The sequence below is a fragment of the Protopterus annectens genome, chromosome 10.part0, assembly GCF_019279795.1.
Source record: "Protopterus annectens isolate FY-2018-M chromosome 10.part0, PAN1.0, whole genome shotgun sequence".
In the NCBI taxonomy this organism is placed as follows: Eukaryota; Metazoa; Chordata; order Ceratodontiformes; family Protopteridae; genus Protopterus; species Protopterus annectens.
In genome coordinates, this window is record NC_056744.1 from 1678482386 (window position 1) to 1678500073 (window position 17688).

General features: G+C 37.0%; 1 protein-coding gene across 1 annotated transcript in view; it reads right to left on the bottom strand.

Moving 5' to 3' along the window:
- The window catches only part of LOC122814415 (gastrula zinc finger protein XlCGF26.1-like), a 145085-nt gene extending 128219 nt beyond the window's left edge, over positions 1–16866 (bottom strand). The window contains exon 1 of the mRNA XM_044086998.1: positions 15461–16866. Coding sequence (XP_043942933.1) covers positions 15461–16866 — 1406 coding nt within the window. The remainder of the gene's footprint in view (positions 1–15460) is intronic.
- Positions 16867–17688: the final 822 nt, after the last annotated feature.

Sequence of the window (17688 nt, forward strand, 5' to 3'; positions counted from 1 at the left end):
TTATCATAACGTAGAAGGCCTGTCTAGGGCTCACAGCCCATCTAGTGGCCTGAGACCAATGATATCAAGCTGGGGTCAATGTAATACAGTGTGGTGGTTTTCACCAGGATATTGTATACATATAGTGGAAAAACGCAGAAAACTGCTGCTTTAAACACATGATATAAATAGTGTGAAAATGCAAAAAGTAAGTTAACTTGATGTAATAGCAAACATTCCTGCATAGATTTGTTGAATGTCCAGTTATGCGGCATACAAGATAGAGGTCTGTAGCTCCTCCAATTAGAAATGTTGGTGTTTCACTGATGGAAACTATGACTTTGATCACTGGATTGGAGTGGAGTAGTGCAGGAAGCAGAGAGATTTTGACAACTGTATGTGAGAAGACCTGGGCATCTTCACAAGAGGAATGCAGAGAATCACATAAGAAGGGAGAACACTGCATACGAGTACCTGGACTTAAAAGAACTACTGGACTTGAATTTCTGTGAAAAGTGACTGCAATGGCTCCCTGACAAGCTTTTGACTCACTTGTGGTCACCTAATACAACTATGATCACAAATGAGTGAAAAATGTGAGCAGCATCCAAAAGTAAACAACAAAAATAGTATTTCTGCAGGAGTGCAAGCCCCCACCTGCTCTCCATCATGTGCAGGGCTGCCCCCACCTGCACTCCTTCATGTGCAAGGCTGCCCCCACCTGCACTCCTTGATGTTAAAGGCTGTATCACCCACAGCTCCACTACATATACTAAACATGAGGTTGCACCACCATGGGGAAAGGAAGAAATGCTCAGTACAAAGGCAATTACAGTTTGTGAGGAAAAGTCAAACAGTAGGCAAAAAGAAAAACAGCAATGCAAATGTCTCTAAATCCTTTAATAAAACTGAATAAAACACAAAGCTCAAGTCTCACAGGACTCTTCCTCAGTGTAAAAAAGGAGCAACTGCTACAATCCCATCAATATATACAATTTAAAAAAACAGCCAGCAAATGAAAATTGAAGCGTCATTCACATGTCTAAGAGTACTTGTGTCATGATTCTGTCCAAGATTGCCAAGATGCATGAAGCACTTATTGCATTTAGTACGTTTATTTGGTTTATTCCCTCTGAGTGGCATGACGTTGTTGCAAATTGTATTCAGTAGATTTATATGTTTTTGCTCTTTTTTTTTTAAATATATCCAAGTATTTTGGGTTTCTAATACCATGACAGAAATATACCCCACCCCTGAGTACAAGTATGACTAAAGTTTAAGAAATTAGCATTGTTTCAAACTTTGATGTTAGCCAAAAGTGCTCTTCATAGCACCGTAGTGTGCACAGCAATGACTCCTGCAAATCGTAGAGTTACATATATCAGTAACATATCTAAGTATGATTATAAATTCTTTTTTTTTATAAGACCCATTGGAATTGTCTGGGTATTCTTCCTCCACACTGCCTTCATTTATGTCTGCACATCCTGGCATTTTATGACTTTGCGTCCTTCTGTACGCAAGACACTGTTGTCACAGGGTGTAGCAATTTCAATGATAAATGCTAGTTTTGTCTTCTTTTCATGGCCTACTACATCTGTTTTTCTCACATCTATTTTTTGAACTGTTGGTAATGAGTGATCCCGTGTGATATACACCATTTTCTACACTGCTTTGTGGCTCATGTTTCCAGTGTTTTTAGCTAGCTCAATATTATTATATTTGCACAATCCCCAGCGCAACAGTCCTGTCACATTACTATGCCTTTCAGTAACGAGTCCTTCTGACATTAGTATATCACAACCAGCAACAAGATGTGCAACTGTTTCCAATTCTGTTTTGCAAAACCTACATTTTTCTGATTCTCCCACATATTCAATGGACTTATTAAACAAATGTGTACGTAAGTCCATTATCTTGGGGCGCCAACATTAACCTTTTGTCTTTTGGTTTAAATTCATATTTCCTTAACTATTCCTGCATTTGATCCTGATCAACAAGAGGTTGTTCTAAGGGTTTTCTATATTTCCTATTATATTTATGCATTTTCCACATTTCTTGCCTTCTCATCTGATCATTCACCTTATATTCTTTCTTTTGTTTTTTGGCACATTCAGTTGCTGCATGATTTTTATCTACTTCTGGTTGGATTTCCGTTCCTGCTTGATGCTGATATGCTTCTGCTAAACTAAGCAGGGAAGTCATCTTAGACTTATTCTCCTCATGTTTCAAAACTTTCACTACATTTCAGACTTGTGAGGTCAACAAATATGTATGCAGGCTCATCACTGCAAATCTATGCATGCAATCCATTTTGAGGCGGCCCCAACCTCCTTCAGAATGAGGAATACATAATCTTGGTATGCACTAATTTTTACAAATTATTCGATGAGCATGAAATATCCTTCCTGTCCAAACTACCTTTTGAAGCCAGTCACTCACTCCAAACCTGTAAGTTAGGACAAGAAGTGCAAATTGGTTTATAGCTTTGCATTTGTTCATGTTGTACTGTTGATTCTTCATGAATTCCCAACTATTTACACACTCCCTCTTACTCAAGTTCTATTATATCACATTCATGTCCCATACTGATGTTTTCTTGTTATAGCTTCCCATTTGTTCATGTTGTACTGGTGATCCTTCATGAATTCCTAATTATTTATACACTCCCTCTTACTCAAGTTCTATTATATCACTTTCCTGTCCCAAACTGATGTTTTCCTGGTGCTGCTGCTTTTATGCTTTATAGTTTGCTTGCTTCTACATGTTTATCAAGACTAAATGGCATTCTTATATCATCTGAAAAAGTTTTAACCACTTGCAGTTGTGCTTTCAGTTCTTCATCTGATGAACTATACAGTTTTAAATCATCTACAAAAAGGTGAGGAGAAGCCTTTTCACTTTGTTTTCTGGGAACCACATTGTAGCCATGACCTAATCTTTATGATTAAGTTGATAGCTTAATGGGTTAATGGCAAGAAAAAGTGCAGCGGTGACAGTCACCCTTGAATATCCCCCTTAGAATTTTTATCCCTGGGTTAATAATTTGTCCTTTATCATGGCTTAACTGCAAAGTGGTTTGCCACTGTTTCATGGTCACCGTAATGTAACTGATCAGTGTAGGGTGTATCTTATACATTTTTAAGCAATCTTTTACCCATGAATGTGGGATAATGTCAAATGCTTTTGTATAGTCTATCCATGCCATACTTAGATTCTTCCCTTTTTTACAGTTCTCCATTATGTCTTTAACATCAAACGATCCTTTGTTTCATATGACTTTCTTTTATTACTCTTTTGTTATACTGGAATGATTGAGTTTCCTTCTAAATGACTATAAACACTGTTGACATCAATTCCTTTGCATAGTTTATACATAGTCGGAAGGCAAGTTAATGTTTTTTCTGGGACAGCTTGCAGGTTTGCTCTTAAGTAGAAGTATTGTTTTTACTGTTGTTAGTCAGGCTGGTGTCTGGGATGCGCACATGGCTAAATCTTCATGTAAAGATGCTAATACTTTTAAGTAGAAGTTAGGTACTGTGTCTGGGCCTGGGATTTTCTAATTAGGAGTTTTCTTAACTTTATTTCAGTTTCTCTGTCTGTTACTTCATCCAATTGCATATCCTGTTCATTTGAACGTATCATAGGCGGTTACTAGGCTATCTACTCAGAAGTCATTTCAAGCCTAGCTGTTTCATCCCAATGTAATACCATAGATACTCTAGTCAATACCCAGGACTGTATTTAGTAATGACTGCCAATGTCAAGGACTGTTATGGGCTCTATCCCTTGTAAGAATTTTTCTGTGCCCCATCTACTCGTCCAGGTTTCTTTTGAACAGTGTCATAGAGGTGCTCTGCTTCACATGAATTGGCAGCCTATTCCAAAGATGTGACAGTTACTGGGAGACAAATCTGTCCTTCCAGTATGTCTTACTCAAATCTCAGGCCATGTTTAGGTCCCTGGAATGGGTAGAAGTCATAACTTCTTATTCTTTATGATGTTCCACAAGGTCTTCATAGATATTTCTCCAAACTGTATCAATTTCTTCTTTTTTTGACGGAGTTTCATTTCCTTTCCTTGTTTCCCAATTCTCTATAAAACCTTTGTGGCTCATCAATAAATATCTTATTTTGTACTTTACCTTTATATTTATCTGCATAGCCGCCAATTTTTTTCTGCCTGTGCTGATAATTTCAGTGTATTACTTGAGATCGTGCGCAATAGATCCTGATCTGTTCTGATACTGTGTTTTGCTTTTATTGGTTATATCAGAGTATTTCTGCTGACCTCTTCCCTCTTCTATACTCTATTCAGTGGCACTTGACTTAATTGCTTTACACTTTTCTCTATTTAATACTTCCATTATGGCATTGGCTTTCTCCCCTTTCTTTCCCTTACTACCCTGTGTTTTTGTTATAGACTTTATCTGTTATTAATTTAGCTGCACAGTGATATATCCTATTTACGTCTGATATACTGCTTGAATCTCTATGGACAGTCCTAATTACTGTGTTCATATGTTTTATCAGAAGTCTAACTTTTCAGTTTCATTGACTTTCTGTAGTCTATTTCTTTCACTGATCTTAATATGTCTGTCCATCTTATTAAGTCAAGCAACTCTTCCCTTAGATCATTTTCTTCTAAACTGAGGGCACCTTCTTTGTTTTCCATTCCTGTGGCCATTCTGCAGCTAGTTCCACAGCATCTTCCTGCACCACATTATCTTTGGTTTCATCCTGTATCATCCATAACTCTTTCAAATGGGAACTCACTGGCCTATCACCCCAAAACATTGATTGCATCAAATTTGCCACCATTTCCTGTTCCTCCACTTGTGCAACTCCAACTGAACATTTGTACTGGTTTCCTATGGAAGGCTCCAAAGTATCTTCATCTGGCAGCTGATCAGATGTTTCCTGCTCCACTGGTTTCACCTTAATTTGGGGATCCATTGCTCTATCCTGCTGTGATGTTTTCTGAGTTAGATTTTCTGCACTAAATCCTTCACTTTGCAGGTAATCCATAACCCCAGTTTCTATTTCTTTAACTTCTCCATTATTAATCCTCTTTTGCTTTTCCTCTTTGTTTTCTAATGTTTTGCATTGTAAATTTTTCCACATCTGGATGCATTTGCCCATAGTTTCTTCAAATATCTTTAGTGCTGCTTTTTTTGTACTGATTGGTTTTGCTTTCTCCTTTGCATAGGTATTACACCATATTAAATCTCTTTCTTTCCCATGTCAATGTTTCTTCTTAAGATGTCTCCTGATCATCATGTTTCTCCTTACTTTGGGGTCTGCTTGTTCCATCATACGGTGATGTAACCTGTGTTAGACTTTCTACACTAAATCCTTCACTTCGCAAGTATTCCATAACTTCAACTTCTATTTTTTTTAACATCAACTTTTCTAATCTTCTGTTCTATGTTCCCTCTTTGTGATCTTATTTTTTTTATTTTGAAATTGTCCATGTCTGGACGCTTTTGCCTGTATTTCTATTTTAATATCTTTGGGGCTACCTTTTTTGTGTTAATTAATTTGGGTTTCTTTTTTGCATAAATATTGCAGCATAATCAGATCTCTCTTTCTTTCACATGTCCATATTTTTTATACCTTCCAAAAGTCTCTAGACTTTGTGCTTTATATTTTTGCACTTCGGCAGTTGCTTCTTTTTCCAAACAGGCCAAGGTTTCTTGGTCTATATAATGTTTTTCATAAATATGTTGCATTAATGAACACAAATTTTTATCGGAAGCTTCTGACAGTTTTTCTTGTGGAAGTATTTTTCTTTCCTCTAATTTCTCTCAATCTGTGCGAAAGACTAGATGTCATAGAAGACTGCATAGCTGTGTGAAATACTTACTGCATTCAGTACTTTTATATGGTTTCAATATTTTTTAATTTCTCCAAGTCTTTTTGGTTTCTAACACCATGACGGGAATAGACTCCATTCTAAGTCAAAGTACAATTAAAGTTCATTAAATTAGTATTGTTTCAATCTTTGATGTCAGCCAAAAGTGTTCTTTGCAGCACCCGCAATGTGCCCAGTAATGACTCCTCTGCAGTTCGTATGGAGTTACATGTATTGGTAACATATATAAATGTGATTGTAAATTATTTTTTTATAAGACCTGTTGCGCCTATTATTATTGGGACTGTCCGAGTATCTTTCTTCCACATTGCTCAAGTTTCTGCCTACAAATCCTGATATTTTATGACTTTGTGTCTCTCTGTAAACAAGACACTGTAGTCACTGAGTGTGGCAATTTCAATGATCAATGCTATTTTTGTCTTCTTTTCTTGGACCACTATATTGAGTTTTCTAGCATCTATCTTTTAAACTGTTGATAATGGATGATTCCATGTGATGTAGACTTCTTTATTTTCTATAATGCTTTGTGGCTCATGTTTCCAGTGTTTTTCAGCCACTTCAATACTACAATGTTTGCACAATCCCAAGTGCAACAGTTTTGCCACATTATTATGTCTTTCAGTATACAATTCTTCTGCCATTAGTATGTCGCAACCAGCAACGAGGTGTGCAACTGTTTCCAATTCAGTTTTACTAAACCTACATTTGTCTGTTTCTTCCACATGTTCAATGGACTTTATAAACTACACAGCCCACTATCTTAGGCCACCAATATTTACTTTTCATCTCTTGTTTTGAATTCACCTCTCCTTAGCCATTCCTGCATTTGTTCCTGATCAGCATGAGGTTCTTCCAGAAGTTTTCTATATTTGCAACTATATTTATTCTTTTTCCACATTTCTTGCCTTCTCATCTGATCCTTCACCTTATATTCTTTATTTTGTTTTTAGTTACATTCAGTTGCTGCCTAATTTTTATCTACTTCTGGTTTGACTTCCATTCCTGCTTGATGCCGATAAGCTTCCACTAGATTAAGCAGAGACGTCATCTCTGATTTATTTTCCTCGTTTCAAAACTTTCACTATGTTTGGGTCTTGTGAGGTCAGCAGATATGTGTAGAGTCCCATGACTGCAGATCTATACATATAATCATTTTCAAGGAAGCCCATCCCTCCTCCAGAATGGGGAATATATAATCTTGGCATGCACTGATTTTTATAAATCATTTGGTGAGCATGAAGCATCCTTCTTGTTTTCCTACCTAATCTATACAACACATTGCGGGGCCAGTCAGTCACTCCAAAACTGTAAGTTAGGACAGGAAGAGCAAATCGGTTTATAGTCTGGATTTTGTTCCTAGATGTCAGTGCTGTTTTCAGGACTAATTTAAGTCTTCTGAAGTATTCCTTAGTAAGTTTTATTCACTTTGTGTTTTACTGTTGATCCTTCATCACTTCCCAAATATTTATACACTCCTTCTTGCTCAAGTTCTTTTATATCACATTCTTGTCTCACACTGATGTATTCCTGGCATTGCAGTTTTCCTGCTATAAAGGATTGCTCAATCTCCCTTTTTTAATTTCTCCAAATCTTTTGGTTTCTAATATCTTGACAGGAATAGACCCCATTCCTAAGTTAAAGTACGATTAAAGTTCATGAAATTAGTATTGTTTCACTCTTTTGATGTCAGACAAAAGTGCTCTTCGCAGCACCTGCAATGTGCCCAGTAATGATTCCTTCTGTAATGAGGAGTTACATGTATCAGTAGCGTATCTAAATAAGATTTTAGACTTTTTAAAGACCCGATGCTCATACTACTATTGGAACTATTTGGGTATCTTTTTTCCACATTGCTCTTGTTTCTGATTGCAAATCCTTATATTTTAGTACTTTGTCTCTCTCTGTCCAGAGGGACACTGTAGTCGCTGGGTGTAGTGATTTCAATGATCAATGCTACTGTGGTCTTTTTTTCCTGGACCAGTATATCTGGTTTTCTAGCATCTATCTTTTGAATTGTTGGTAATGGATGATCCCATGTGATGTAAATTTCATCATTTTCTATGATGGTTTTGTGGCTTATGTTTCCAGTGCTTTTCAGCCACTTCAAACCATAATGTTTGCACCCAGTGCAACAGTCTCACCACATTATTGTGCTTTTCAGTATACAGTCCTTCTGCCATTAGTATGTCACAACCAGCAACGAGGTGTGCGACTGTTTCTAGTTCAGTTTTACAAAACCTACATTTGTCCTGTCCCAAACTGATGTTTTCCTGGTGCTGCTGCTTTTATGCTTTATAGTTTGCTTGCTTCTACATGTTTATCAAGACTAAATGGCATTCTTATATCATCTGAAAAAGTTTTAACCACTTGCAGTTGTGCTTTCAGTTCTTCATCTGATGAACTATACAGTTTTAAATCATCTACAAAAAGGTGAGGAGAAGCCTTTTCACTTTGTTTTCTGGGAACCACATTGTAGCCATGACCTAATCTTTATGATTAAGTTGATAGCTTAATGGGTTAATGGCAAGAAAAAGTGCAGCGGTGACAGTCACCCTTGAATATCCCCCTTAGAATTTTTATCCCTGGGTTAATAATTTGTCCTTTATCATGGCTTAACTGCAAAGTGGTTTGCCACTGTTTCATGGTCACCGTAATGTAACTGATCAGTGTAGGGTGTATCTTATACATTTTTAAGCAATCTTTTACCCATGAATGTGGGATAATGTCAAATGCTTTTGTATAGTCTATCCATGCCATACTTAGATTCTTCCCTTTTTTACAGTTCTCCATTATGTCTTTAACATCAAACGATCCTTTGTTTCATATGACTTTCTTTTATTACTCTTTTGTTATACTGGAATGATTGAGTTTCCTTCTAAATGACTATAAACACTGTTGACATCAATTCCTTTGCATAGTTTATACATAGTCGGAAGGCAAGTTAATGTTTTTTCTGGGACAGCTTGCAGGTTTGCTCTTAAGTAGAAGTATTGTTTTACTGTTGTTAGTCAGGCTGGTGTCTGGGATGCGCACATGGCTAAATCTTCATGTAAAGATGCTAATACTTTTAAGTAGAAGTTAGGTACTGTGTCTGGGCCTGGGATTTTCTAATTAGGAGTTTTCTTAACTTTATTTCAGTTTCTCTGTCTGTTACTTCATCCAATTGCATATCCTGTTCATTTGAACGTATCATAGGCGGTTACTAGGCTATCTACTCAGAAGTCATTTCAAGCCTAGCTGTTTCATCCCAATGTAATACCATAGATACTCTAGTCAATACCCAGGACTGTATTTAGTAATGACTGCCAATGTCAAGGACTGTTATGGGCTCTATCCCTTGTAAGAATTTTTCTGTGCCCCATCTACTCGTCCAGGTTTCTTTTGAACAGTGTCATAGAGGTGCTCTGCTTCACATGAATTGGCAGCCTATTCCAAAGATGTGACAGTTACTGGGAGACAAATCTGTCCTTCCAGTATGTCTTACTCAAATCTCAGGCCATGTTTAGGTCCCTGGAATGGGTAGAAGTCATAACTTCTTATTCTTTATGATGTTCCACAAGGTCTTCATAGATATTTCTCCAAACTGTATCAATTTCTTCTTTTTTTGACGGAGTTTCATTTCCTTTCGCCTTGTTTCCCAATTCTCTATAAAACCTTTGTGGCTCATCAATAAATATCTTATTTTGTACTTTACCTTTATATTTATCTGCATAGCCGCCAATTTTTTTCTGCCTGTGCTGATAATTTCAGTGTATTACTTGAGATCGTGCGCAATAGATCCTGATCTGTTCTGATACTGTGTTTTGCTTTTATTGGTTATATCAGAGTATTTCTGCTGACCTCTTCCCTCTTCTATACTCTATTCAGTGGCACTTGACTTAATTGCTTTACACTTTTCTCTATTTAATACTTCCATTATGGCATTGGCTTTCTCCCCTTTCTTTCCCTTACTACCCTGTGTTTTTGTTATAGACTTTATCTGTTATTAATTTAGCTGCACAGTGATATATCCTATTTACGTCTGATATACTGCTTGAATCTCTATGGACAGTCCTAATTACTGTGTTCATATGTTTTATCAGAAGTCTAACTTTTCAGTTTCATTGACTTTCTGTAGTCTATTTCTTTCACTGATCTTAATATGTCTGTCCATCTTATTAAGTCAAGCAACTCTTCCCTTAGATCATTTTCTTCTAAACTGAGGGCACCTTCTTTGTTTTCCATTCCCTGTGGCCATTCTACAGCTAGTTCCACAGCATCTTCCTGCACCACATTATCTTTGGTTTCATCCTGTATCATCCATAACTCTTTCAAATGGGAACTCACTGGCCTATCACCCCAAAACATTGATTGCATCAAATTTGCCACCATTTCCTGTTCCTCCACTTGTGCAACTCCAACTGAACATTTGTACTGGTTTCCTATGGAAGGCTCCAAAGTATCTTCATCTGGCAGCTGATCAGATGTTTCCTGCTCCACTGGTTTCACCTTAATTTGGGGATCCATTGCTCTATCCTGCTGTGATGTTTTCTGAGTTAGATTTTCTGCACTAAATCCTTCACTTTGCAGGTAATCCATAACCCCAGTTTCTATTTCTTTAACTTCTCCATTATTAATCCTCTTTTTGCTTTTCCTCTTTGTTTTCTAATGTTTTGCATTGTAAATTTTTCCACATCTGGATGCATTTGCCCATAGTTTCTTCAAATATCTTTAGTGCTGCTTTTTTTGTACTGATTGGTTTTGCTTTCTCCTTTGCATAGGTATTACACCATATTAAATCTCTTTCTTTCCCATGTCAATGTTTCTTCTTAAGATGTCTCCTGATCATCATGTTTCTCCTTACTTTGGGGTCTGCTTGTTCCATCATACGGTGATGTAACCTGTGTTAGACTTTCTACACTAAATCCTTCACTTCGCAAGTATTCCATAACTTCAACTTCTATTTTTTTTAACATCAACTTTTCTAATCTTCTGTTCTATGTTCCCTCTTTGTGATCTTATTTTTTTTATTTTGAAATTGTCCATGTCTGGACGCTTTTGCCTGTATTTCTATTTTAATATCTTTGGGGCTACCTTTTTTGTGTTAATTAATTTGGGTTTCTTTTTTGCATAAATATTGCAGCATAATCAGATCTCTCTTTCTTTCACATGTCCATATTTTTTATACCTTCCAAAAGTCTCTAGACTTTGTGCTTTATATTTTGCACCGGCAGTTGCTTCTTTTTCCAAACAGGCCAAGGTTTCTTGGTCTATATAATGTTTTTCATAAATATGTTGCATTAATGAACACAAATTTTTATCGGAAGCTTCTGACAGTTTTTCTTGTGGAAGTATTTTTCTTTCCTCTAATTTCTCTCAATCTGTGCGAAAGACTAGATGTCATAGAAGACTGCATAGCTGTATGAAATACTTACTGCATTCAGTACTTTTATATGGTTTCAATATTTTTTAATTTCTCCAAGTCTTTTTGGTTTCTAACACCATGACGGGAATAGACTCCATTCTAAGTCAAAGTACAATTAAAGTTCATTAAATTAGTATTGTTTCAATCTTTGATGTCAGCCAAAGTGTTCTTTGCAGCACCCGCAATGTGCCCAGTAATGACTCCTCTGCAGTTCGTATGGAGTTACATGTATTGGTAACATATATAAATGTGATTGTAAATTCTTTTTTTATAAGACCTGTTGCGCCTATTATTATTGGGACTGTCCGAGTATCTTTCTTCCACATTGCTCAAGTTTCTGCCTACAAATCCTGATATTTTATGACTTTGTGTCTCTCTGTAAACAAGACACTGTAGTCACTGAGTGTGGCAATTTCAATGATCAATGCTATTTTTGTCTTCTTTTCTTGGACCACTATATTGAGTTTTCTAGCATCTATCTTTTAAACTGTTGATAATGGATGATTCCATGTGATGTAGACTTCTTTATTTTCTATAATGCTTTGTGGCTCATCTTTTCAGTGTTTTCAGCCACTTCAATACTATAATGTTTGCACAATCCTGAGTGCAACAGTTTTGTCACATTATTATGTCTTTCAGTATACAATTCTTCTGCCATTAGTATGTCGCAACCAGCAACGAGGTGTGCAACTGTTTCCAATTCAGTTTTACTAAACCTACATTTGTCTGTTTCTTCCACATGTTCAATGGACTTTATAAACTACACAGCCCACTATCTTAGGCCACCAATATTTACTTTTCATCTCTTGTTTTGAATTCACCTCTCCTTAGCCATTCCTGCATTTGTTCCTGATCAGCATGAGGTTCTTCCAGAAGTTTTCTATATTTGCAACTATATTTATTCTTTTTCCACATTTCTTGCCTTCTCATCTGATCCTTCACCTTATATTCTTTATTTTGTTTTTAGTTACATTCAGTTGCTGCCTAATTTTTATCTACTTCTGGTTTGACTTCCATTCCTGCTTGATGCCGATAAGCTTCCACTAGATTAAGCAGAGACGTCATCTCTGATTTATTTTCCTCGTTTCAAAACTTTCACTATGTTTGGGTCTTGTGAGGTCAGCAGATATGTGTAGAGTCCCATGACTGCAGATCTATACATATAATCATTTTCAAGGAAGCCCATCCCTCCTCCAGAATGGGGAATATATAATCTTGGCATGCACTGATTTTTATAAATCATTTGGTGAGCATGAAGCATCCTTCTTGTTTTCCTACCTAATCTATACAACACATTGCGGGGCCAGTCAGTCACTCCAAAACTGTAAGTTAGGACAGGAAGAGCAAATCGGTTTATAGTCTGGATTTTGTTCCTAGATGTCAGTGCTGTTTTCAGGACTAATTTAAGTCTTCTGAAGTATTCCTTAGTAAGTTTTATTCACTTTGTGTTTTACTGTTGATCCTTCATCACTTCCCAAATATTTATACACTCCTTCTTGCTCAAGTTCTTTTATATCACATTCTTGTCTCACACTGATGTATTCCTGGCATTGCAGTTTTCCTGCTATAAAGGATTGCTCAATCTCCCTTTTTTAATTTCTCCAAATCTTTTGGGTTTCTAATATCTTGACAGGAATAGACCCCATTCCTAAGTTAAAGTACGATTAAAGTTCATGAAATTAGTATTGTTTCACTCTTTTGATGTCAGACAAAAGTGCTCTTCGCAGCACCTGCAATGTGCCCAGTAATGATTCCTTCTGTAATGAGGAGTTACATGTATCAGTAGCGTATCTAAATAAGATTTTAGACTTTTTTTTTTTAAAGACCCGATGCTCATACTACTATTGGAACTATTTGGGTATCTTTTTTCCACATTGCTCTTGTTTCTGATTGCAAATCCTTATATTTTAGTACTTTGTCTCTCTCTGTCCGTAGGACACTGTAGTCGCTGGGTGTGGTGATTTCAATGATCAATGCTACTCTGGTCTTTTTTTCCTGGACCAGTATATCTGGTTTTCTAGCATCTATCTTTTGAATTGTTGGTAATGGATGATCCCATGTGATGTAAATTTCATCATTTTCTATGATGGTTTGTGGCTTATGTTTCCAGTGCTTTTCAGCCACTTCAAAACCATAATGTTTGCACCCCAGTGCAACAGTCTCACCACATTATTGTGCTTTTCAGTATACAGTCCTTCTGCCATTAGTATGTCACAACCAGCAACGAGGTGTGCGACTGTTTCTAGTTCAGTTTTACAAAACCTACATTTGTCCGATTCTCCCACATGTTCAATGGACTTTGTAAACTAGTGTGTACGTAGCTGACTATCTTGAGCCGCCAATATTAATCTTTCATATCTTGGTTTGAATTAATCTCGCCTTAACCATTCCTGAGTTTATTCCCGATCAACATGAGCTATTCCAGAAGTTTTCTATACTTGCAACTATATTTATGTGTTTTCTACATTTCTTGCCTTTTCATCTGGTCCTTCACCTTATATTCTTTCATTTTCTGGCACATTCAGTTGCTGCCTGATCTTTATCTACTTCTGGTTTGATTTCCATTCCTCCTTGACGGCAATATGCTTCTGCTAGGTTAAGCAAAAAAGTCATCTTAGATTTATTCTCCTCATGTTTCAAAACATTCATTACATTTGGGTCTAGTGAGGTCAGCAAATATGTGTGAAGTCCCACGATTGCAGATCTGTACATGTAATCAATTTCAAGGAGGCCAATCCCTCCTTCGGAACGGGGAATATATAATCTTGGTATGCTCTGATTTTTATAGATTTGGTGAGCATGAAGCAACCTTCTTGTTTTAATATCTAATTTATCCAGCACGTTTTGGGGTCAATCTATCACTCCAAAGATGTAAGTTAGGACAGGAAGAACAAATTGAATTATAGCTTGGATTTTGTTTCTAGAAGTCAATGCTGTTTTCAGGATTAATTTAAGCCTTCTGAAGTATTCCCTAACTCAGTTTTATTCACATTTCATCAGTTCCCAAGTATTTATACACTCCATCTTGCTCAAGTTATTTTATATCACATTCTTGTCCCAAACTGATGTTTTCCTGGTGCTGCAGTTCACCTGCTTTAAAGGTTGCTTTTTCACATTTATCAAGACCAAATTACATTCTAATATCATCTGAAAATGTTTTAACACCCTGTAGCTGTGCTTTCAGTTCCTCATCTGATGACCTATACCGTTTTAAATGTTCAACAAATAGAAGATGAGAAGTCTTTAAACTTTGTTGTTTTCTAGGAGCCAAATTGTAGCCATGGCCTAATCTGTTAAGTAGACAGCTTAAAGGGTTTAGGGCAAGGTAAAACAACAACGGTGATAGAGAACCACCCTGGAATATCCCCCTTTCAACTTTTATCCCTGAGATAGTAATTTGTCCTTTATCATGGTTTAATTGCAAAGTGATCTGGCATTGTTTCATGGTCACTGTAACATAGTCGATCAGTATAGGGTGTATCATACATTTTTAAGCACTCTTTTATCCATGAATGTGGGATACTATCAAATGCTTTTTTGTAGTCAATCTATGCCATACTTAGATTCTTCCCCATTTTACAGTTCTCCACTATGACTTTATTTAACAACAAATGATCCTTTGTTCCATATGACTTCCTTTTATTGCCCTTTTGTTCTATTGACATAATTGAGTTTTCTTCTAAATGACTATAAACTCTGTCAGTATCAATTCCCATGTATAGTTTACAAGTTGTCGGAAGGCAAGTTATTGGTCTATAATTTTTGGGGTAGCTTGCAGGTTCACTTTTAAGTAGGAGCAATGTTTCACCTGTTAGCCAGACTGGTATCTGTTCGAGGTGTGCATATAAACAGTTCTTAATCATGGCTAGGGCTTCATGCAAAGATATTAATACTTTTAACCAAAAGTTGGGCACTTCATCTGGGCCTGACCCCATTGTAGGAATGTTTCCAGATTTTGAGGATTCTACACGTCATTTTTTCCAGTCCTGGCACCAGTGTGCCTATCAGGATTAGGCGCTTTTTTATTCTGGGGCTTGTACACCCAGCTATCTTTTTCTGTTTTTGACTTACTTCTGTCCATGATACAGGTTATATAAATACAGTCTATATATCAGTGTCTCCTTGGTGAGATTTTGTAAAAAAAAACAGGGTCCACCTCATGAAGGTACTCACCAAGACTTGAGGATGAATTCAACTTCAGCACTATTACTCTCCTTTGCTTGCTGATTTTTCATCTCTCCATTATGAACCCAATGCTCAATCCTGTGTGAATGGGCTTGATGCTTTTTCAGGCCACTGGCACATTTGAAAGACTTATTGCATTCTGTACATTTATGTTGTTTCATGCCTGTGTGAGTGGCACGATGTGCCTGAAGACTGCTGTGATATGTGAAGCACTTACAGCATTCAGTACATTTATATTGCTTCACTCCTGTGTGAATGGCATAATGCTGTCGAAGATTGCCTAGCTGTGTGAAACACTTATTGCATTCAGTACATTTATATGGTTTCAATCCTGTGTGAATGGCATAATGCTTTTGAAGATTGCCTAGCCATGCGAAACACTTACTGCATTCAGTACATTTATATGGTTTCAATCCTGTATGAATTGCTTGATGATTTTTCAGGCCACTGGCAAATTTGAAAGACTTATTGCATTCAGTACATTTATGTTGTTTCATGCCTGTGTGAGTGGCACAATGTGCCTGAAGATTGCTGAGACATGTGAAGCACTTACAGCATTCAGTACATTTATATTGCTTCACTCCTGTGTGAATGGCATAATGCTGTTGAAGACTGCTTAGCTGTGTGAAACACTTACTGCATTCAGTACATTTATATGGTTTCAATCCTGTGTGAATAACAGAATGCTGTTGAAGATTGCCTAGCCGTGTGAAACACTTACTGCATTCAGTACATTTATATGGTTTCAATCCTGTATGAATGGCTTGATGATTTTTCAGGCTACTGGCACGTGTGAAAGACTTATTGCATTCAGTACATTTATGTTGTTTCATGCCTGTGTGAGTGGCACGATGTGTCTGAAGATTGCTGTGATATGCGAAACACTTACAGCATTCAGTACATTTATATCGCTTCACTCCTGTGTGAATGGCATAATGCTGTTGAAGACTGGCTAGCTGTGTGAAACACTTATTGCATTCAGTACATTTATATGGTTTCAGTCCTGTGTGAATGGCTTGATGCTGTTTCAGTCCACTGGCACGTGCGAAAGACTTATTACATTCAGCACACTTGTGTGTTTTTTTCTTTGCATGAAATCTCTCAATTGCATCACATTCAGAGCTCTTGCTGCAGTCATGTCCTGAGTGAAGTGTTGCATAAGGAGTAAGAGACAGCTCATCATACACCTTCACCGACTGAGCATGTGGCTGTAGATGTGCTGTCAGGTGACGTGTCACAGGTGTTCCACTGTCACATTCAGGGGTTTGGCGGCACTGATACTCTGACGGAAGCTGTGGAACATCAGTGAGATAAAGCTTGTCAATGTCCTTTGCAGGCTGAGTCCTCTGCTGGAGGTTAACTGTAGGGTCATGTAACTGTGATCTTACAAGTGTTGGCTGTTCATTGCAGTCTGTACTCTTCATACCTAGAACAGATTATATGAAAGTATTTTATTGCAAGAACAAAAGAAATATGCAATGTATTTCATCACAATGACATGTGTACAGTTTAGCAATTTAAACATTTTTGGATTTGTTTTTGTTCATTAACTATTTTACTCTGTTATTACTAACATCACCAACAAAATAAGGTTAAGTAGTTCAGGTCCATCTTTTATCAGAATTTGTTCACTGTGAGACTGTGTTTAATTTATTTCTGTCAACTGCTCTTTCATATCAGGCAGCCTAAATCACAAACTTAACTGCTGCTTTACAATTCTATAATACTGACATATGGTCATCTTCTAACCTTTCTGCCCCTGTTTACTCTTCCCTCCCCAATAATCATTGATACTGCAACATTGCTTATTATACTTAAACTTGACTCTATAAAACTTGATTTTGTAAATACTAGACTACACCAATAGATCAGGGATTTTCAACACATTTTTAACATCTGATGAGCCTGCTCATACAATCACCCTGTTTAATTCTATACCACCTCACAGTGATTTTTTTGAATTCTGTTAACTTTTGTTTGTGTAAGTCTACTGATTTTATTAATGATATTAATTCTTGTCTGTACATGGAGCAGTTTTCTCCGGGCCTCCATTGAAAAAGGGCTCATTTCAACCCAATGAACTCTCCTGGTTAACAAATGGCAAACAAATGGCACCACCAGACCACTAAGATCCAGCAACAAAAATCACTTCCAGATCACTAAAGCCAATAACTCTGCTGGTGAAGCACTATTCTCTTGCACCATAGCCAAATTATGGAACTCCCTCCCACCCACAATTACCTCCA